We start from the raw sequence: 23631 nt of genomic DNA, 5'->3' as shown, positions 1-23631 counted from the left end.
CTGGCTTTATCGGCAGACCTGACTCAACAGAGGATCATGCTGCTTCAGAACATCCAGTCTCATTGTAAAATGCTCTTCCCTTGCAAGCCTCGTGGCAAGAGGACCCTTATCTCACCTTGCAGCACAGTGCGATGTTATCTTTACAGGGCCCATAAATGTGCTAGGAGCCTCGCAGAATGAGCTAAGACATGAGCCAAGATTTTCAGAAATGACTCATGATTTGGAGAGTGTTGGTTTTATGCTGAGAAAAATCAATTGGGCACCCGACTCTGAAAATCGGCTCCTGTTGGGCACCCGGAAGCTGAGACAGAGACACCCCAAATCACTAGTGGCTTTAGAAAATCTTGGCCAGACATTCTACCCAATGCACCGCTGAGAGTAGCACCAGAAAGGAGGTGGTGGAAGGGGAAAGGAAGGACAAGGGGGACAATTAAAAAGATCACATGGTTACCCACTAGGCCTCGATCCTGTAGGCTACTGAGCACTCCTTTGGGATCCTGAATGCCCTCAACTCCCTTTGAAGACAGGAATGCTCAGCACTTCCCAGGATCAAGCCCTAGAGCTTGGACATGGAGCTGTGTAAATTAATGTGATTTTTCCGGTTTGCTGGCCGTTCCGAAAAGCAAAACAAAACACTGTTTCAAACTGTCCTGAAACAAAAAGTTTTCAAAATTTATGGTAACCCAAAAAGTAAGGAAAAAAATAGTTTCAGGTCAAATTAAACATTTTGTTCATTTTAAAGCTTTTACAAAGTTTTTATATGTGTTTTAAATGAAATTGAAATACATTTCAAAACAAAAAGTCATTTCAAATTTTAAAAATTGAAATAAAATTTCAATTTTTTCAGAATTTTTTTTTTTTTGGCAGGATTGGTTTTGTTTGTTGGTTTGACTGAAACCATATGGCAAATTTGACACAAATGTATGAAATATTTCAATACCCCAAATCTGCATTTATCAGCAAAAAAAGCTTTGGACAAAAATTGTCACCCTGCTGTGCTTGGAAATGCCTTAATGCTTCTGTTAACTTCCCTCTTTCTCCTTTCTTACCTATCCTCCCTCCGGTCCTTCTTAGGAGAGATTTGAATGAGGTGAGGGAGGTGGTTTGGCTTGGAGATTTGGGAAGATCATTTCAAGTATAAGCAGCAACATGGCACAAGACGTGGTGATGCCTATCAAAGGAGATAAAGACCCTGGATGGATTGAGGTTGGCATCATTGGCAGAGCAGAGAGGGCAGGAAGTGTGCTTAAGGCAAACGGGTCTGAGATGGGCTGGGTGATGCATGGTCTTGCAAGATGACCTTTCTTGCATTGTAGTGGTCATGGTTTGAATGACTTTTTTGCATTATGTCACTGGATTTAAGGCTGCACAGCTGGATATTGCCAGTGCTTTAGATTCAGGTTGTCTGATGGCGAGGAGATTGTTTGAAATGCTTTCTGACCTGGAGGCCTGATAAGAACATCCCTAGTGTTTGCCTTTCTTGGAATTCTGGGGCTCAGTTCTTCCCAGACAAAGTCAATTTTTTTAAGCCTGTGGCTATTCATTCAAATTCTTAAACAAATTTGCTTCCTCTTCCTGGGCCCCTTTCTGTGAATATTCTAGCAAATGAGTGTCCTGGCAGGAATGTTTACAGAAACAGAGAATTTTAAGCAAACATTGGCAAAAATATTTGCATAAAGCAAACCTTGAATTCATAAATCACAACTATTTGCACCGGAAGCCTGATTCCAAGATTTATTCTTGTCTAAACAGGGAATAGAAACATACCATATGACCTACAGGCCAGATGGTGTAAGAATATACGAATGGCCATACTGGGTCAGACCATCTAACCCAGTAGTCTGTGTCTGACAGTGGCCAGATACTTCAGAGGGCATGAACAGAATAGGGCAGTTTTGAATGATCCTTCCCCTTTGGTCCAGGCCTAGCTTCTCGCAGTTGGAGGTATGGACAGTTGAGCATGGGGTTGCGTCCCTGACAATCTTGACTAATAGCCACTGATGGAGCTATCTTCCATGAACTTCTCTAATTGTTTTTTGAACTCAGTTATATTTTTGGCTTGCACAACATCCCCTGGCAACGAGTTCCACAGGTTGACAGTGCCTTGTGTGAAGTGCTTCCTTCTATTTATTTTAAATCTGCTGCCTATTAATCTGATTGAGTGTAAGTCAGCATGGTTCCATTGACTTCAGTGACGCTACACCAGCTCACATCAGCTGAAGATGTGGCCTTTTGTGTCCGGTCAAAATTGCTGAAATGTCAAGTAGGTGCAGCAGCCTGTTCACAAATCAGCTTCAGACCAACCATTATACCGCGAATGGTTTCAAATAACAACCACATCTGAGAACAATGGTGTTCAGTCTGCAGTTAAGTGACAACCTCCCACCCCGCCCCCGGTGGTAACCCTAGAAAGAGTGATGGGTTATTCACCTGGCGCTGCTGAACGTTTGGCACTGATGCTTTTGCAGTAGGCTAACAGGAAGTAAGGGGTACCTGTTGTGCAAGGACTTCTGCCTGCAGTAAGACGTTGATGGAAGGCAAGCTGCTGTCTTCATAACTGGATCGCCGGGTGCTGATTCGATCACGTTCGTTTTGTACAGCTGCAAGGAAGTATTTTTGCTCAGCCAAAGCTCAGTCAGGAATGTGTTTACCAAACGCCCTCACTCTCTGTTGGTGTTACCTTTACACACTAAATCCTCAGCTTTCTTTAGCCAAGGTTTCACAGCTATTCAGTGTGGGAGGCAGGTCAGTATGAGGCTGAATCAAGTTTTAAACACAGGGAGCCTGATTTTCACACATTGGTGACCAAAATGTAGTGCAAAATTCAACATTTGGGCTCTCCTTGGTGCCTAAAACATCTTGGTATTGAGCTATATCAGAGTGCAAGGGCTTGCTTGAACCAGTGCTCATTGAGGTCAATGGAAAGCCCCCCCATGACCTCAGTGGGTAGTGGACCTGCTCCCCAGTGCAGAAATGGGTGTCTTCACTTGGCCCCATGCTACAGTGCCAGTTTTTTAAAGGAACCTCTTAAGCCATGCATGAAAAATGTCCATGTACCTCGTTAACACTCACAGCCCCCGCTCCCAGTGACTTGTGACAACAGGCTGTCATACACACAGCTATTCACTCTGTACACACAAAAGCTGGTGCAAATAGATTTTGTGGACATAATTTTGGAAGCCCTGAAAAATGTGGCCAGTATGGCTTTGCCTTGATGCAGCATAGAGATGTACAATAGTGCTGTGGGGAACCACCTGTATGCGTGAATGATAAAGGAAACAATGACGGTGTTACTGCAAATAGTTACTGTGCAGCTGAGCAGTGTATCTAAGCTCTCGGTTAGGTATGACACAGAATATCTGAGACTAAAGAGAGTCACAGTGACAGGAATGTTTCTCTGTCCTATATCATCCCCCCCCCCCCCTTTGGTTTGTTCCTCTGAAGGGCTTAGGCTGTGAGTCTAAGGGGTGTCGGCAGGCTGCTGTTGGAGCAATAATGCTGAAGGGGTTAATTCCCGTATCTGTTGAAAGGCACTCATGCCGATTGTGACCCATGGTAGGCAAACTACGCTGGAAGAGATACAGTCATCCGAGCAATATGCTGGAAGAGGCTATCGATCTACTGTATCATGAAAATCTCTGCACAATGCTTGTGGCTCCCTGGATTTATATTTTCCGAATGTATAATTCAGCCTGATAAAAAGCAATAACTAGGCTCGGCTGAAATAAAAGCCCTGCAGTCAGCAGCTGTAAATAGGAGCTCTCAAGGTTACGCTGCTCATTATCAGCAGCCGGGCCCTGGGTTCAGTCACACCAAGATGTTTTCTAAATGTTTGCTCAGTATTAGCTGGTCATGGACCTAATGTAACTTCTATTGAATATTAACAGACACAAGCAGAGCTTTGAGCACAAGATGAGTAGGCTCTGAAAAGAGAGGATTCCTCTGTCCTTCAGGCAAACTTAAGGCAAGCTCTTAGCAATGCCTAGTCCCTATTAGTGCTGAGGAAGTGTTCCTCATGGAAGGCAGGGTTAGGGTGTTCTCAAAGGGCCCATGTTTTGGCTGCAGGAGCTTGAAGAGTCTGTTATCCTGGAAGGTCGCTTTATTCTACGGGCTGAGGGCAGAGAGGACACAAGCTGGAATCAGGAGAACTCTGGGTTTTAAGTTGTGCATTTGCAGAACCAAATTCATCTCTGATATTACGCCACTGACCGGCCCATCTTGTCTGTGTTACAGATGCAGGAAACACTGCAGAGGTCCCAAAGATAGCTGTGCAGGGAGTGTGTGGAGCGAATTAAGGCCGTGGTGAGTAGCCACACCTGACAGTGGATATTTTGATGACCATTCACACATTTTACTGACGGTGAATTATAGGCACTTTCCACCAGGGTCTTTCTTGAAGGTGGAAATGCACCATTTTGAAGTGGACATTTTGCCATTGCCTGTGTATAGGGCAACACTGATCTCTGTGCAGAAGGCCAGCATGAGGTCTATGCACCACTTGGGATTAAGTGCGAGTTAAGTGGTACATGGGCCTTTTGCTGGGTCCCTCAGAATGCCCCACACTGTGGATAATTCTCTGGATACTAATGAAAATTTTGAGCAAAAATGAATAAAGTTTTGCTTTTTGGTAAACTTGTGAAAAGGCATTTCTTTGTGTGTGTAAAATATCCCTGGTTATTTGTTCCTTATATAAAAGCCACGAGCACTTCCTCAGGATAAAAAAATATAGCAGGCAATTCATTCAAAAATGCTCTTTATTGAAAATAGCCCTTTGCACCAATCCTTATACAGGGAAGGAGGATCAAGAATTTTCTAACTTTGCCACGATATACAAATTGTTGGCCAGTGTTTTGAAACACAAAAATGTTCCCTCATCAGCAGAAAAGTTCAATGCCACAGAGCAAGGCCTAGTGACTCATCCCAGAAAGAAGCAGATACAAAACACTACTGAGGTCTTGTCTACACGGGAAAGTTTTACTGATTATACAGCTACACAAATATAACTCCCTTTGTGGATACTTTTATTCCACTACAGACGTACCCTTTTTCAGTTTAGCTTCCCAAGTGACATAAGCTAAACCAAAGACGACCCCTTTACACTGGAATAAGAGTGTCCACACAGGGATTTAGAGTAGTATAACTATATTGATTTATTTCAGGTTTCAGAGTAACAGCCGTATTAGTCTGTATTCGCAAAAAGAAAAGGAGTACTTGTGGCACCTTAGAGACTAACCAATTTATTTGAGCATAAGCTTTCGTGAGCTACAGCTCACTTCAAGTCACACCTTAGGTTTGGTTTAAACTTAAAACTTATATTGGCATAACTGTCAGTCAGGGGTGTGAAAAAACCACACCCCCAAGCAACAAAACTCCTTCTGTTGGTGTACACTGTGTCTACACTAGGTGGTTATGCTGGTATAGGCTCTGTAGTGTTCTACTGAAACAATTCTCCATTGCAGAGAAGGCCTTAAGTAGTTGGAAATCAACTAGGTAACCTATCCTCTAGTTTAGGGCACAGGCCAAATGAGGAAAGGCCAAAAGTCTGCTGGGCCCTGTGGGACACACTGGTGGCTACTCAATTCCCAGTGACTAATCACCGGACTCCAGAATGATCAGATACTCCAGGGGGAGAGAACTTGCAGCCAACCCCAACCCCCTCAAAAATAATTAATATAAAGTGAGAGACACCTCATTTCACACTGAACAGACCTGATGTGCTTCATGCACTCAGGGTCTTAATTATGTGACGATCTTCTTGGTATCCAAAGTAACTGGGGCTCTGAAGCTTGGCGCTTTTGCCAACATTATGAAGCTTTAAATGGTTCAGCGATATTGGTCCTATACATGTATATACAGCTACACTGGGTGTGCAAGTGCAAGGTATGTGTGTGTGTCAGAGGGAGGGAGGGAGGGAGTGCCTGCCTGTAAATATTTTGTATGTCTGTGAGTGTAAGTAGATGTTGGTGCGCAGGTGGGAGTCTGTAGCATCTTGGCGTATCTCTGGAAGTGTACATAATTGGGCTGGTATGTATTTGTGTGAAGTTGTATGTAGGTGTATGTAGGTGTCTGGTTGGCAGGGTAGAGGCAACCAAACCAGCTGTGTAATTGGTGTCACACCCAACCAGTGGCTGGCATTAGAACAGACAGAGCACGTGGTGACCTACCTTCTTTCTTCATCCCTGCTCGAAAGCACTTCTTTAGCCTGCAGTATCGACACTGGTTTCTTTTGTCCTTATCTACAACACACTGCCTGTTAAACCTGGGGAGGAGAAAGGGGGATGAGCAGCTGCAACAGCCTAGAGCCTAAGGAGAGATCCTTGTGGTCTGAGACACAAAACCAGAGCAGAGTCCCCGATCCTGAGGAAAGAACACTGACACTTGGCCTTTCCAGGGCTGCTTTAATATGAGGCTCTCAATTAACCAAAAGTTCCCCCAGGAATGGAGGAAGAATTATCGCAGGTAAGGCAGTGCAGGGAAATTCAGGAATTCGGACACACAACTCCCATTCATTTCTGTGGGAGCCAAGAAACCTGCCTAAGGTTGCAGAGCAAGGTAATGGCAGAGGTTGGAATACGAGCCAGGAGTCCTGACTTCTAGCCCTTTGCTCTAACCACTAGACAAAGGTTGATCAAGATGGGGGTCACAACCTCCAGCAGGGTCACACACAGGTGAGTCAGAACCAACCTGCCCCCCTGTACTGCTAAATGAGTGGGAGGTCCCCAGCAGAACACAGCTAGATAGGAGAGAGATCCTGGAGGATGGGTGCTCTGGTATGGAATATGTTGAGAATCACTGCACTACACCACAGTCCCTCCCAGAGCTGGGCTTAGAATCCAGGCATCCTGACCCCCAGGTTCCTGCTCTTTGTCACCACACAACACTGCACTAAAGCCTGAACAGACCCATCTCCCAGTAAAACAACAAGGAGTCCGGTGGCACCTTAAAGACTAACAGACTTATTTGGGCATAAGCTTTTGTGGGTAAAAATCCACTTCTTCAGATGCCTGGAGTGAAAATTACAGATGCAGGCATTATATACTGAAGCAGCTTTGCCTCTCCTGGAATTGACACCTCCTCATCAATTATTGGGAGTGGACTACATCCACCCTGATCGAATTGGCCCTGTCAGCACTGGTTCTCCACTTGTGAAGTAAATCCCCTCTCTTCGTGTGTCAATATATAATGCCTGCATCTGTAATTTTCACTCCATGCATCTGAAGAAGTGGTGTTTTACCCACAAAAGCTTATGCCCAAAGAAATCTGTTAGTCTGTATCCACAAAAACGAGTTCAGTGGCACCTTAAAGACTAACACGGCTACCCCCTGATACTTGACATCATCTCCCAGTATAACCCCCAAAATTTACTGATCAGAACCAAAGCAACTTCTTCCTTCCCCACTGCTATATCCAAATCCATGACACTCCCTTGTTTATGGCTCTAGTGTGTAGCACAATGTCAACAGCCGTTTGCAGTACAGATTTTATTGTCACGTCTCATGCTCGCTATATAGTTTTCAGCTGGCTGATCACGTCAGGTTACTAAACCTGTGAATATGGCATGTAGGGACAAAGGGCCCCCGCCATGTCAATTGTTTAGCTTTTGAGAGTGCAGGTTTCGTTGTGTCTATTAAAGCCCATAGCCAATATTTTCCAGGATAGGTGCCTAGCAGTAGCCTTCTAAGTCCATGTTTAGGCACCCAAATAAGTGGCTTTGTTTTCCAAATTACTGAGAGAGTCACTGTGACCACTGGAGTCAGTCACAGCTGCTGGATGCTCATCCCTTTGGAAAATCAGGCCACTTATTCAGGCGTCTAAGTATGGATGCAGGAGTCTAATATTAGGCACCCAGTTTTGAAAAGCTTAGCCCTAGGCTCCAAGCTACACTTCAGATTACATCTCTGTCACACATCTGGGGTTCCTCTCTGGTCCTCGGGTACTGCATTCACACCGCCATGCACATTCCCCAGCCAGCTTCCCCGTGGTCTAGGGTACCATTTTCAAAAGGGACTTTGAGGCCTCACTGTCTTTCAGTGAAACTTAGGCACCCAACGGCCAGATTTGTAAAAGGATTTAGGTGCTTCCAGTCGCCATGGGGGCACCGCTGACATTTTCAAAGCTGCCGGTCAGGTGGTGCCTAAACCCCCACGGTGTCTACGTTTCTCCTTGTCGGCATTTTCAAGGTAGCCTAGTGCTGCTGCTGCCCCACAGCTAACAAGCTGCTCAGAGCCCCAGCTCAAACGGAAACCCCAGAGGCCCCAAAGCAGGATTCTCAAACTCAGTGCCCCATCCCATAGACATGCTCTGAGCATGCCTAAGACCTGATGCCTGCTACCCCCTAAAGCAGGAGGGCTGGCTGCAGATGGTGAGGGAAGCTCAGCACCTGCTCACGAGACAGCCAGGGTCACAGATATATGCTGGGCGAGAGTGAGTGAGGTATTGAACGTGAACAGGAGCCAGAGCGAGGTGGTTCTGGCTGCTAGGCCATAGGCTATCTAGGCTTAGGTGCATAACTCCAGGAGAGGGTTCACAGCTGGGATTCCCAGGCGGAAGGAGGTGTTTATCTCTGGCCCATCAGCCAGGTGCACCAGCTCAGCCACTTAGGCCCCTAAGTCCTGCTCCTCTCTCCAGCATTTCATTTCTGGCTTGGTTAGGCAGCTCCCTGCTCAGCAGGCCAACTTCTGCTTTCTTAGCTGCTCGACTATCCCCACGCACTCCATAGGGAGCCTAGGTGGCATGGAGCTACCTCACTCCAGGCTGAAAATTCCACCAGGAAGAGGGCTGCCGAGAGTTTAAGCGTAGCTCTGCTCAGCTGACGTCCCTTTAAAAATCTGGACTCCCCCCTCCCCAAGTGCCTAAGTCACTTTTGAAAATAGGCTTTAGGCTTCTAAAATTATTTCAGTACTTTTAGAAATTTTACCCCAGACCAGACTGCTGGGATCGATGCAGGAGTAATATCCCAATGGCCTGTTGCACTGCCCCGCACGGAGGGATGGGAGTTCAGCACCACGCCTGCCCCTCAGACTAGGAGTTTGGTGGAGGCAAGGTGCTCAGCCCCCGGCAGTAGGAACCATCCTATCTTGCTTTGCTGTCATTCCCTATTATTCTCAAGTGACCCCTGGCTTGAGGCTGGTGAGGAGCTCTGCTGGGAGATGTGTCCAGCCCTCCTCAGCTGGAGGGACAGGCCAGTACAGTGAGATTTGGGGTAAAGGGAGACAACAGGGAATAGTGACCCCAAATTCTGGGGGATTCTCAGTGCAGTTCCTGGTAGACTCGTTCCCCCTCTTGTCTATGGCACACGCCCTGCTGCAGCTGGAGCCTCGCACAGCACGATGCCCTGGTGCCCTCAGTTCATACCTGCAAGAGTACATGTGGTTCTTCCTGACGCTCCTCCTGAAGAAGCCTTTGCAGCCATCACAGCTGGAGGCCCCATAGTGCTTCCCCGTGGCACGGTCCCCGCAGATGGAGCACAGCGCGCTCACCCCAATGCTATTGGTGGCGTTGAGATTTGTCGCGTCTGATGGAGACGTGTCTACATCGGGAAGAACAAAGAGAAGGAGACAATGAAGAGTCAGAGAAGCCGCTCTTTACCCAAGGAGGCAGGAGGTAACCAGGGGGACCCTGTTGCATGCACGTACACACATGCAGGGATGCTGGAACAGTTTGTATCGTGTGGGTGCTGAGAGCCATTGAACCAAACTGTAAACCCTGTATATGATGGAAACCTCTTCCAGCCAGGGGATGCAGCAGCACCCCTACTTCCAGTACCTATGCACGCACACACATGCATGTACTTCAATATCTTGCTATGGATGTACCTAGCTGGGGGTGCTTGGCTCCTTGGAAAATCTGGCCCCGGTGTCAAAATGTTCCAGCTTGGATTCCTAAAGTTAGGCACCCAAATAAGTAGCCTGAGTTTCTGAGGAGCAGGACACTTACAGCTCCCGTGGACTTCAGTTAGGGGGTTGGGTGCTCAGTACCCCTTAAAATCAGGCCACCCAATGGCTCAGTTTAAGGGGGATAGTAACTACTTCATGTTTGCAAAGTGTATCGAGACCCTCTGGTGAGAGTCACTGTACACACACCGGGTGATTAGCATCCGAACAGTCTGGAATCCAGACACAGCCTCAAACTTTGTGGCAGCACGGCTCACAGCTAGCACTGCACAGAGCCGTTATTCATTGGGGATTTTCACATTTCAGTTTCTGTTTTGCAGTGCTGAGCACAACGCCTTGAATGCCCCTGGAAGCAGACAGCTAGTCAGGGCAGTGCTTGGAGCATAGGTGTCACGTGCTCAGTGTAGGCCACCCAATTTAATAGGGAAGCAGCTGCATTCTGCACTAGTTGTAGCCTTCAAAGAGCCCAGACTAGCCCTAAGTAGAATGTATTAGAGGAGTGTGGTGACCAACACAGGGATAGTTATTGTGAGGTTTGCATGACAGTCTTTTGGCCAACTGCTGATGGAAAAATACCTTATGGGTCACTGTTTCCAACCGGCAATCCAGGAGCAGCAATTAATCCAAAAGGTCTCTGAGGGCATCAGCCATCTTGGTGGAAAGTGTGGACAAACTCCCTCAAATGCAGCCTGAGCCCACTGCTCTAAATGCTTCTTCCTGTCAACAGGCACCACACCTGGGTTGTCAGGATAGGCCGCAGACAGTTCATTTTCATGACGATCCTTAGCACAGTCAGATACAGATTGGGCTGTCCTTACTGAGGTGAGGGAGCCCTTTCCCACATGATGAGCCCCATTGACTTGTGTGAGTCAGTGCTCTGAGCAAGGGTTGTGCAATCCAGCCCAGAAAGAGAGGGGTGAGACCGTAGAACTTGGGAGACATAGATCTGGGCATCCTCGAGTCTCTGAGAACATTACACTCCAAGCCACCATCTGGGAATAAGGACAACCCAGGGAATTACAGACCAGTCACCTTAGCTTCTGTACCCAGAAAGATAACGGAGCAAATAATCAAACAATCAATTTGTAAGCACCTAGAAGATAATAAGGTGATAAGTAACAGTCAACATGGGTTTGTCAAACCAACCTGATATCCTTCTTTGACAGGGTAACAAGCCCTGTGCACAGGGGGGAAGCAGTAGATGTGATATATCTCGACTTTCGATACTATCTTACTTGACCTTCTCATAAACAAACTAGGAAGATATAACCTAGACAAACCTACTATAAAGTCAGTGCTTAACTGGTTGGAAAACCGTACTCAGAGTATCTATCACTGGTTCATAGACAAGCTGGAACGGCATATTGAGTGGGGTTCTGCTGGGAACTGTCCTGGATCTGGTTCTATTCAATATCATCCTAAATGGTTTGGATGGTAATATAGAGAGTACACTTAAAAAGTTTGCAGATGATACCAAGATGGGAGGGTTTGCAAGTGCTTTGGAGGACAGGATTAAAATTCAAAATGATCTTGACAAATTGGGGAAATTGTCTGAAATAAGCAGAATGAAATACGATAAGGACAAATGCAAAGTACTCCACTTAGGAAGGAACAATCAATTGCACACATACAAAATAGGAAACGACTGCGTAGGAAAAGGTATTGCAGAAAAGGATCTGGGGCATTATAATGGACACTATATGTGTCAACATTATAATGCCCCAGATCCATACATTATAATGGATACTAAATATGTGTCAACAATGTAACACTGTTGCAAAAAAATCAAACATTATTCTAGGATGTATTAGCAAGAGTGTTGTAAGCAAGACAAAAGAAGTAATTCTTCCACTCTGTTCAGCACTGATAAGACATGAACTGGAGCACTGTGTCCATGTGTACATGGCACATGAAAGCGTCAGTCATAGTTACAGAGTTAGCAGCATTCGATGCCATCAGCCTTAAGGTTTGGTTGGCTCCCATCCTTCCCAGTCAATGTTTATGCAAAGCCCCCGGGGGAGATGATATCATAGAAATGTCGGACTGGAAGGGACCTTGATAGGTCATCTAGTCCAGTCCCTTGCATTGAGGCAGGACTCAGTATTCTCTAGACCAGCCCTGACTAACCTGTTCACAAAAACTTCCAGTGAAGGAGATTCCACAACTAGAGCCCTGCGTGGATAAAAGTTATATCTGTTATCTGCGGATATAAATGGGTATCCATGGAACTGCAGGGCTCTCCCGGGAACCTCAGCAGCGAAAGGTGCAGAATGTGGGGCCACCGCTCCCAGAAGCCAGCGCTGACAGCTCCTCCCGTGTGGCCGTACTGCCCCCATCCCCGCCCCATCCCTGCTATGCAGCTGTCTGCGTGACTGCATCTCTTGTCTGTGGTCCATACAGTCACGCCGCAGGACAGAGCTGGGGGTGGGGTTGGGGGCAGTACAGCCGTGCTGCACAGACACCTTCGCCTTTCCCAATGGAAATTCCAGATTAAAATTATTTACTGATTCCGGATGGCCATAGAAACAGAGAAATGAGCCTGCTGGTCTTCTGATTTCTGCTGGTACCATCACTGTCCTGCAGCTGACACTGATAGAGGCCAGTAGGAATTAGGAGAGACCATGAGAAAACCCTAGAAAGCTACCTGAAGGATACTAATGGAGACTGCTGGAATTTCTATCGCAGCTCTAGAAGGCCATCATCAACCATCCATGGTGATGCAGTCTCTGTTCCCTACCCAGGTGTGAAACTCAAAGCAAAAACTCAGGGAGCATAAACTAAAATTGAACTGGAATCCTAAAAAAGGTTTGAATGAACCTCTGCCTTGCACACTGCAGACACTGGATCTCATGGGACTTGGGGGGTCAAACCCATCCTTGGGGTAACTCCACTGGCTTCCTTGGGCTTACACTGTGAATGACTCTCTGCCCTAATCCCCAAAAAGAATCTGTCTGCTCTGAGAGGAAGAAATCCATTATTCTACCCACCATCGAGGTCTACCCATGATTTCCTTTCCTGTTGTGAAGGGATGTATAGACCTCCCACAGGCTCTGGCAGGAAGAGGGTTAAGACGCTCTCAGGACAGGCCACAGCTGCCTTAGTGCAGAGATCCATGGGGAAGCAAGGCTGGGCAAATTAGGCCTTTCACCAGTACATGATAAGAGGGCTGTGCACGGAAGGGCTGGGGCTGGCAGCAGGAGTCAAAACCCTGGGGCGGAGAGAAGGGTACGACAATGCTGCTGGCAAGGCTTTGTTGCTGCAGAGTTCATTTAGAGGCCAGGCTGAAGGAGCCTCGTGAGCCCTTTGTCTAAAGCCCTGCTTATGGGAAGTTTCTTTTGTTTGCCTGTTTGTTTAACCAGGCTCCTGGGAGGCTAGAGAACTGGACTGCTACAGCCGAGGAAACTGTTCCCCTGCCCCACTGCATAGAGATATATGGCACCAAAACTCCCAGCAAAACATCTCCTTGCTTACCTCTGAGTAAGGGCTTGTCTGTGTGGGGAAGTTATATACTGGTATAAGCTGGGGTGTGAATTTAAAGCACTGGAGTTCTACTTCCCAGATGGCCACCCTTATTCTGCTACCAGAGGGCCTTTTTCTGGTTTGCCTTATGTCACTCAAACTCAGCGGAAGTCTATTTCAGAATAAAAGTGTCTGAATGGGGGAGTTATACTGGTATAACCAGAGTGGTTTAGTTATATCACTAATAATTATACTGATAATTGGGCAAATCTCCCATGCAGACAAGCCCTAGGCTTTGGGTCTGCTCGATCCATCCCCTGCAGCAACAGCAGCTGAGGCTGAAATGTTGTCCAGTCCAGCAGGCTGTCTTTGCATCTTGCCAGGAATGAGAGGACCATACTGAATTTACACGGAACATAATAAATTGCAGCCCCCCTCATCTCTAGTAGGGAAAGGTGATCATACGGAGCATGCAATGTCCCCTGCCCCCTGGATCAAGGTATATGCGGGGGGCTGTAGTATCAGCCTGCACTGCCATGTTAAATTTGGAGCTGGTATGATCTCTCCTGTGGTGGGCTAAGGAGGGTTATTTTTTACACTCCCTTCTTGTCCTTCCCTGCAGCCTTTGTCCCCTTTACAGGCTTCCATCTCTGATTCTAATTCCAGATCACCCTCTGGATTTTCGATATCATCCATGAACTTGCTCCTTCTCTGAGCTCATATCTACCTGTCCCCATGCATTCTACCCTTCTGAGGTTTGTTCCCTCTCATTGGTACTCTGGATTTTAGGGCTTGCTTTCACAGTTGTGCTGCCCCATCTGGCACTTTCCCCCTGAGCGAGTGAGTCCCGTCTCGTTAGCTTTCGGCTAGTAGCCTATATGATGCTTTGCAGCAAGGCTGCAGCCTATAAACATGCCTCCTCTTGGTGTGACAGTTCACAGGGTCTCAGACAGTCAGAGAGAAAATCATGTCAGAAAAATTAGTATATGTCAATTTCCTCCAAACACATATGACATAAAACAAAGACATGGCAACAGAGAAGAAAAACATCAGAAAGTGCTGCACACAATCACCTCATTATTTATTACATGAATGACAGTAATCCCCAAAGACCCCAATCAGGGATCAGGGCCCCTTTGTGCTGGGCCTGTACCCACACATAACAAAAAGAAAAGGAGGACTTGTGGCACCTTAGAGACTAAAATTTATTTGAGCATAAGCTTTCGTGAGCTACAGCTCACTTCATCGGATGCATTCAGTGGAAAATACAGTGCGGAGATTTATGTACATAGAGAACATGAAACAATGGGTGTTACCATACATACTGTAACCAGAGTGATCACTTAAGGTGAGCTATTACCAGCAGGAGAGCGAGGGGGGGGACACACAACCTTTTGTAGTGATAATCAAGGTGGGCCATTTCCAGCAGTTGACAAGAAAGTCTGAGGAACGGGCGGGGGGTCGGGGGGTGGAATAGTTTTACTTTGTGTAATGACCCATCCACTCCCAGTCTCTATTCAAACCTAAGTTAATTGTATCCAGTTTGCAAATTAATTCCAATTCAGCAGTCTCTGGTTGGAGTCCGTTTTTGAAGTTGGAGAACACTTCAATCTCTCTGGTCACTGGATTACAGACCTAAAAGTGGCAATTCTTCAAAAAAAAAAACTTCAAAAACAGACTCCAACGAGAGACTGCTGAATTGGAATTAATTTGCAAACTGGATGCAATTAACTTAGGCTTGAATAGAGACCGGGAGTGGATGGGTCATTACACAAAGTAAAACTATCTCCCCATGTTTACCCCCCCACACACACACACTGTGCCTCAGACGCTCTTGTCAACTGCTAGAAATGGCCCACCTTGATTGTCACTTTAAAAAAGCCCTCCCATCCGCTCTCCTGCTGGTAATAGCTCACCTTAAGTGATCACTCTGGTTACAGTGTGTATGGTAACACCCATTGTTTCATGTTCTCTATGTACATAAATCTCCCCACTGTATTTTCCACTGAATGCATCCGATGAAGTGAGCTGTAGCTCACGAAAGCTTATGCTCAAATAAATTTGTTAGTCTCTAAGGTGCCACAAGTCCTCCTTTTCTTTTTGCGAATACAGACTAACACAGCTGCTACTCTGAAACATAACAAAAAGACAGTCTCTACCCCAAAAAGCTTACAGTCTACCGGTCTCCTATTCTTATTGGCTGGAAACGGAAACAGAATTATTTGCTAATGGATAATTTTCAAACTATTATTATTTGTATAGTGTCAGAAACTTAAATGACTGTCCTCTATCCCTGGCTGTCCCAACAATGCCTGTTTAATGGGAATTAGTCCGAAGTTAGGAAAAACAAGATGAAAAAGCTAATTCCCTTTTAAAGCCAGGGAACTAATCAAACTGAAAGTAATCTAACACTTATGTAGCAATTTTTATCCTGACCAATCCCAAAGCATTTTCCAAAACTAGAAGCATCAAAACTATAAAAGGAGGTATGAACTGCATCCACCATTGAAATGCAGCCACCTCTGGAATAGAACATAATGTCTGTTTAACAGTACACAGCAGCACTTCACAGAGACCCAGTTGTGGTTGCCTGAGTGGGAATTTTGTCAGAATGTGGAGTTAACCCTCATGTCCCCATCCTTTCTAAAGATGTAGACCAGTGGTTCTCAACCAGGGGTACAGGTACTCCTGGGGGTCCACAGAGGTCTGCCAAGAGTACATCAACTCATCTAGATATTTGCCTAGTTTTACAGCAGGCTAGTGAAGTCGGCACTAATGAAGTCAGTGCAAACTAAAATTTCATACAATGACTTATTTATACTGCTCTATAAACTATACACTGAAATGTAAGTACAGTATTTATATTCCAGGTGATTTATTTAATAATTATATGGTAAAAATGAGAAAGTCAGCAATTTTTCAGTAATAGTGTGCTGTATTTTGTATTTTTATGTCTGATTTCATAAGCAAGTAGTTTTTAAATGAGGTGAAATTTGGGGGTACACAACATAACTCAGACTCCTGAAAGGGGTACAGTAGTCTGGAAAAAAAGCCACTGATGTAGACTTTTACTAAAATCTTCTCCACTATAGCTCAAAGACCCCGAAGTATCACATATCAAGCAGAGGGAAGCTGTTCAGATGAATTGGCTGGGTTACTAGCAGACTGTTTCTAGGGCATTTTTCCTACTCGGCCTGAACACACAAACTTCTTGGAAGAGAAAAGTTGTAGGAAATGAAGCTGATACCCTCTTCCTCTCCCCACAGGGTCTGTGGCATGGTGATCACCTTTGCTACAGCTTATAAAATCAGGGCTATCCCTGTAGAATTTGTCAGCCATTTCTACTAAAATGTATTTAAGCAAACTCGGTACAGATAGTGTCTGCTCTGGCCCTACAAAGCTTCAACAGGCTTTCTAGGCCTTAGAGGTTGTGATGACTCCCCACAGATGAGAAGGTTCAATACATTAGATAGATGGTACAAGGGCCACATGGGGGGCCTAAGCTTAGTAGTAAAGCTTAGGCCCAGCTGTAAGAATAAATACTGGCATCTCTGCAAGTCAACTGGTTCCATGCAATTCAAGGTGATAGAGTGTGAAGGCAGCTGCCTCTCTGTGCATCCCGCCACCTTGTATCCCCTGAACTCTCCAAGGCAAATCGCTCAGCCTGCCAAGGTGCTAATGTGGGACCAAGACCCAAAACAAGGGCTGGAGGAGTTACAGCAGATGAGGGATGTTTCAGGGCTGTGGAATTAGTTCCCATAGCATAACCCATTATGTTCTCTCTCTCACCCATTCTGCCCCTAACTAGCCCGTTGGCAGAGGCTGGAGATTTAATAAGTCTTTCCCACCTCTAGCTGTCAGATTTTCTGACAGCATTCTTAGCCAAGCTGCATGAGACAGCACTGGAGAGGGGAACTCTGCCTGCTGGGGCTTGATGCACTGAACAGCCTTGATGCAGTTAATGGGAGTTACAGTTCATGCCCCACTTCAGCCAGATTATACCCACCGCTCAGGTCTGCTCCCTCTGGATTCCCATGCTCTGGAGATGCTGACCCCATGGAGTACTGAGCAGAGGAACAATATACAGGGGGAGCCCAACGCTGTATAGATGGTTTATGGCAGGAGAAGTTCTCTCTTGCAGCCACAGTGAGACGAGAGCAGTGACAGGATTCGGTAAGTAAAAGCTGTTTGTGTCTTCAGAGCAGGCTCGTGTTCAGGGAGCTGACCAGGGAGCGGGACCTCATTCTGGTAGCCCTGAGAGCGAGTTAGTTGCTTTCTGCAGCACACTTAGCTTAGCGATTAACCCAGTATTTAGAGAGGACTTGGGGGGGACTGAGAGAGGAATTTTCATTGACTGTGTCTCTGAGTGTCTAATAAAAAGAAATCCTCACAAGTCCCAAAATATAATCAGTGGGACAATGTTGCAAATCCTGTGATTCCCTCCAGGGTGTGTGGGTGAAAGTGCCCCTTTATCACCACTATAAGATACGCTGATACTATTTCCAGTTAAAGGACTGAACCTGCTCCTCAGAGCCCCACATGTTTCAATTCATACCAATTATGCCATGCAACGGGGTTCAAGCTAGCTGCGGTCAGGCTGTTGTAAAGAGAAACGTCATACCACCTGTGCACATGAGCAGCTTGTCTCTGTGTAGAGGTATTACAATCTGTATGGTGCGATGCACTTTGAAACCTTCTGGGGCTTTCATTCTACTTCACTGCTAGAGGGGCTGCTCTCTGTCCAGGTTCACTATCCCAACTTTGGGCTTCACAGTACCTCTGTCAAGCCATGGCAAGCTCCTTACTCAGAAGCCCTGCCTAGCAGGGAGGTAAAGAATAATAACACACTTCACTCTGCAGTCTCCTTTCCTTTGGGTTAGGGACTTGTGAGAGACAGTCGCTGTCAGCTCGGGCTCGCAGTCCCTCTGCTGTGTCTGCCGGGGCCAGATGTTGAGCAGGAAAATTCTGTTCTATTCAGGTTCTTGTACTACACCCATTGCCTTGGTATCTGAGTTAATGTCATTCGGTCAGTTCACGTGGCGTGTTAGTTAAACAGAAATACTTCTTTACAGGAGCAGGAAAAGTCCCCCTCTGACTTGGTGCTTCAGCTCCCCCGTGCCCTCTGCACCAGCTACATGCCTGTTGCCAGATGACCTGTGCTCCCGAAGGCACTGGCTGGCTCTACCACCGATCCCACCTTTGACTGGCGAAAGCAAACCCGGAGGCAGACTTACCGTTGCCCATGGCCAGCACCTGCATGTTCTCAAACTCCAGAGTGGTGTAAGCTGGGTCCAAAGCTGCGCTATAATCTGCCATCTCCATGTCTATCAGGGCTTTGGAGAGACGCATTATCATCAGCAAACACGGGCCAGATTGCAGCAATTCCCTCGTTGGAGGTTATTGGCCCTTCAGCCTCCCGCTGCCTTCACTGCGTCCCCTATCTGTTGTCTTTTATTTCAAATATTTCTCTGAAAGGATTTGCTGAGCTTCAAGGCCTATACTCCCCAGAGGGGTGGAGGCAAGAGGCGGGGGGGTTAATCTTTAATCATCTCACCCACTGGTGAACGCTAAGCTGGATGGTTGGTTTTTTTTTTTTTTGGTGGGGCAGCAGTGATTTTGTTGACTGTTTATTATTGAATCTACATGCACTTTGCTGATTTCAGCTTCTGGGCACATGCCGGGGTGGCAGCACTTAGAAAGAGGAGCATTCTCCATGAGTGAAGTACATTTGTTGGGCTATTGATCTTGATGCTTAATTGTTATCATGGGTCTTAATTTTAGCTGAAGTGTAAGAACTTGGAAAAACCCTTCCTGGAGAAAGAAGTTCTTGCCCTGTTCCCTCCCCTTCAATATTCTCCGGCTTTCTCTCTCTCTCGTCCCACACACCCTTTTCTCTCTCTCGCTTTCCTTTCACAGAAGGTCACTTTAACCGGAATTGCCATTTACACATGGTAACAATGGGGGACTTTCATTTTACTTCCCTATAAACTGAGTTTTACAGGGCCAGAGCTCACTATAAACACTTCTCACTCCACAGCCATTCCCAACAACTTTCAGGGACAGATTTTCAGAAGAGCCTGGCATGCAAAGGTACGTGTCAAACGTGAGCACGAGTGTGACTCTGTGTGCATTTTGAGCGCACGGTGGATTAGACATAAAATTGCACTGACATTTTTTTTGTGTGTCTAACATTTTTGAAAAATCTCACCCCGGAAGAGCAACTCATTTTCCTGTAATTGATTTTCAAGGGCCAGTCTGAAAAATCTGCCCTGTGTGTTTGTATTTTAAAAATTCCACCAGGCATTTTATAATCCAACAGAACTTTATTCTGCAGGGTGTCTTTCTTATATACTATAGCACGCAACACATGCTGTAGAGTTAAGTCCTGATCCAAAGCCCATTGAAATCAATGGGAGACTTTCTATTAACTTCCATGGGCTTTGGATCAGACCTTCGAATAATACAGGACAGTAAGAATGTATGTTACAAATGTCAGAAAACAGAGGTGCTCTTTTTCTGAGCTCCTGGCTTCATCTGGGGGTTTTATGGGATGCCAGTTTATCCAGTGTGTGGCAGTGGTTTGCATTGGGAAGGTTTTGTACAATCCACTGTAATTTCCATTGCACAACAACACAAGATCAACAAGTGAAAATCAATTTATCACTTAACAGCATCAGCTGAAATTGCATAGAAGGGCCAGTAATTAACGATTAGTGTCAGCTCTCTGTGTAATCAAAACATCCCAGTTTATTTCTCAATCAATGCAGGGCGATTTAATCTACACACTGCGAGTTAATGGCCCTGAACTAGTTTTAATCACTCTTCACAGGCGCACAGGACAGGCTGGGCCACGTTGAGTCAAAAAGACTTGACTGATAGGAATGGCTTCCCTATGACAGCTCAACACTGAAATCCGGGGCCCTCGGATTCCGAAATGGTACATGCCACTGGGCTGTGACATTCGACACATGAACGGAAAATCATGGTGATGTCCTCCGCATGGTGTTTTGCAAAGTCTGTGCCCCAAGACACTGACAGTCTATATCTGAAGGCACAGACACCATCCATACCCTGAGGCTACTGCAGTATGCTCCATAGGGTACCTTGCTTCAGCTTGGTTGCTGGAGGTATGGGAAAGCCCCACATTCCTTTCTTGGGATTGATGTCTAGTGTTTTTCCCTGGGGTGGTTGCAGAAGGATCATTAAAGATACAAAGGACCCCCACTCTGAACTCACATGGCTGGTATATCACTTCCCCTTCAGCAAGGAGGATTCTGAGCCAGGAATTCATTTGTTTGAAACAATGTGTGTGAGGTGAGGGTGGTAGAATACAGCCCCTTAACAGCCTCATTCCTGGGACCTCAGTCCCAATCCAGGCTTGGCCAGAGTGATCCCTTTGATTAGATAAATGGTTCAGACACTAAGTCAAATATGTGCAGGATTTGCCATAGTGTCTAGTAAAATATCATAAAAGCATGGCCCATTTTGCTTAGTTCAGCAAAACAAGTCTTTGTTCAGCTAGGCTGCTGACTAAATAAGACTGAAATACTTGCTCGCTCCCATTAGGTCTGGAGGACATATGGCAGGGAGGGTTCAGAATGCTAGGAATAGAAAACGAAGAGATGTATGCGAAACGGGAACGGGGGAGCTTGAGGAAAATTAGATGGCACAGGAGGCTGGGAACTGTCAACAGGACATAGGAGCCTTTCACCTCTAGGTTGATGGTGACTGCAATTCACCATTACTGGTGTTTTCAGTTCAGTTCCTAGTGTACAAGACCCAGATCTTCAAAGATACCTAACTCCCATATCACAAAACCCTTATTTCAGCAGAGAGGTCAAAGACTGACTGGGACAAGGAGACTACACACTTCCTGCATCCTTGAGGATGGTCACACCAAAGCAGGGATGGGGTACACGACTGGCAATGCTTGATTTTGCTCCCATCAACAATAGACCATCCTACTCATTAGTCAAGTTACCCAAGCTCCAGTCTAGTATGAGAGGATTCCCCTCTCCCTGAGAGACTGACAACTTCTCTATTGAGAGTTTAGGAGAGACTCCCTTGATGAATCAGTGGTAAATTGGTCCCTGCATGATGGCATCTTTGAATGACACACCGACCCATCCTGGGCTAAGCACATAGACCAGGACCGGCGAATGGGTGGCCTGAGAGGGGACCCCTTAAAACATTATTTAATGGACAAATCTTCTCTTCCTTTTTAGGCTGATTTGAATTTTTCTGCCCCACTTAGCAGATGTTTCCCTTTTAGTACAGTCAGAGGGAGGGACAAATTCTGATTTTACTAGTAACAATCCAGAGCAAATCCACTGACTTCAGAGGAGTAAACCCACACTGGGGCTTTGAAAAATGGCCTTTGAAGTCACAGGAAATATTCTCATCAACTTCAGTGGGTCCAAGATCAGGCTCATTGACACCAGTGCAGCTGAGAGGAGAATTTGGCCCAGTTTCAGCAAGTAGCAGCAGCTGGAGGAAAGAAGGCAGAAGCTATGGAGGGTTTAAGGGTGGAATCTGGGCTGGACGATGGATCTCTCCATGTTCTGTCCTGGCGATGAGAGTCCCGGTGGATGGCAGCTCCACATGCGCCGAGCAGAGCCCCAGACAGAATCCAGTTGGTTTGGGAAACTTCCTCCTACCACCCCACCAATCTTTCTCCCCACCTGCCTTCCCAGGACTTCATACTACATGAGACAGCTGTAATAGGAAACTGTTAGAATTCCAGGAACCAGAGTACCCGGCATATGGGGCAATCGTTCAGTTTTATCAGAGAGCAGTAAATTCTCCTGTGTTTTTCCTCATACAAGGCTGATATGAGACTAATCCTGGCCCATATACAGACTGACAGGCTTGGCAATTTCACTAAGAGGAAAGGGGATTCCCAGCAAATAAAATACGCGCCTCATTAAACGAGCAGGATACAGGGCAATTAATAAACAGGCATGGGAAGGATGTCATCATCCACCACTCCTGTGTGCATAGAGACAGAGAGAGACGCACTCAGAGAGACACAGGGCCTGTCAGTACTACCTGCACAGAGCCACTGAAGTTATAACATGCCTCTCTGCTGATCCAGTTACAGTTTATACTGTGAACACGACAAGATTCCAACACAGATGGTGCCTGTCCACGCTGCTGATTGGAACTGGGTCTCTTGGCCTGCTTATATGTGTGGTGTGGCTGAGCCCAAAATCTATAACAGGCATATACTGATAATTTTAGATTGTTAATTCTATTACAAATAAATGTAACAACCCCCTTCTAAATAGCAAGGAAGAATAAATTTGGAAGAAGGGAAAGGGATGCACAACTAGCTTCACAGTCGGTGGAAGTGGCAACCCATTGAATTCGACGGAGCTATACCAGCAGAGAACATGACCCCGGCCGCATAACCCCCACTGCCCTATGACTAAAGTGGGACCCCTTTCTATGTGCAGATATTTAGGGACGTGACCTTTGGCAGCACTTCCATACCTTGTCCTGTCAATGGAGTTATTGAAAGTGGATTGAAAAATCATTGTTGTTCTTTAGGGAGAAAGGAAAACCCCAGTGACTTCTTAAAACACAATCTGTCATGATTCAGAAGCCACAGCAAGATGGGAGGCATGAGAAGCAGTGTTCCTAGTGGTGAGAGCAGCAGACTGGGCGTTAGGATTCCCGTTCTGCTGGCTTACTCTGTGACTTTGAGCAAGTCACTTCGCCTCTGTGCTTTGATTTATCATCTGTAAAACAGACAAAGGCTGAAGTAATTAATGTTTGTAAAGTCCTTGAGACCATTGGCTGATTGAAGGTATTAGCTGATAGACACTCAAGGCATTTTATTATCCAGTAAGTGCTATCTGTGACAGCGAAGGAAGCAGGGGAAGCAATTCTTCAGGCCTCTCCTTCCATTCAGCATGGAGATGGCCTTCCTCACATCCAGGAAGCCTGAGGCCTGTAGTAAGCAGAAGCCATTGGAAGCAGAAAATGATATGGCAGAATAATTTTGTGAGGAGTATTGCCTCAAAAGCACTGCATTGAGGCTCCATAATCTGTTGAAAATAGGATTCCAAAGGTGAGCTTTGATTCCCCCAGAACCAAAGACAGATGCTCTGTCCTGCACTCCCTACAGACCCCAATGGCCATCCCAAGGCCCCCTGTTCACTTGCAAGGTTTCCATGCAGAGTCAGATTAGCAGACCAGAAAAAGTGAAGTTTTGCGCTGCTGCAGGAGAGCTAGCTGAAGAGGCATCAGAAAAGGACTAAGGCAAGAGTTACGGCTC

General features: G+C 46.2%; 1 protein-coding gene across 2 annotated transcripts in view; it reads right to left on the bottom strand.

The window, feature by feature from the left end:
* Window positions 1-23631, bottom strand: part of HNF4A (hepatocyte nuclear factor 4 alpha) — a 65641-nt gene that overhangs the window by 14185 nt on the left and 27825 nt on the right. The window contains exons 1-4 of one of the 2 annotated variants that reach the window (XM_048820453.2): window positions 18587-18833; window positions 9355-9529; window positions 6165-6259; window positions 2494-2600 (exon numbers count right to left, since the gene is read on the bottom strand). In XM_048820453.2, the coding sequence (XP_048676410.1) occupies window positions 2494-2600; window positions 6165-6259; window positions 9355-9529; window positions 18587-18707 (498 nt within the window). In that variant the 5' untranslated portion in view covers window positions 18708-18833. Of the gene's footprint in view, window positions 1-2493; window positions 2601-6164; window positions 6260-9354; window positions 9530-18586; window positions 18834-23631 lie in introns of those variants that run through there. The other variant, XM_075118790.1, reaches the window with a different exon arrangement.

The sequence above is a fragment of the Caretta caretta genome, chromosome 13 (assembly GCF_965140235.1).
Source record: "Caretta caretta isolate rCarCar2 chromosome 13, rCarCar1.hap1, whole genome shotgun sequence".
In the NCBI taxonomy this organism is placed as follows: Eukaryota; Metazoa; Chordata; order Testudines; family Cheloniidae; genus Caretta; species Caretta caretta.
This window is presented reverse-complemented; position numbering and strand designations above follow the sequence as displayed.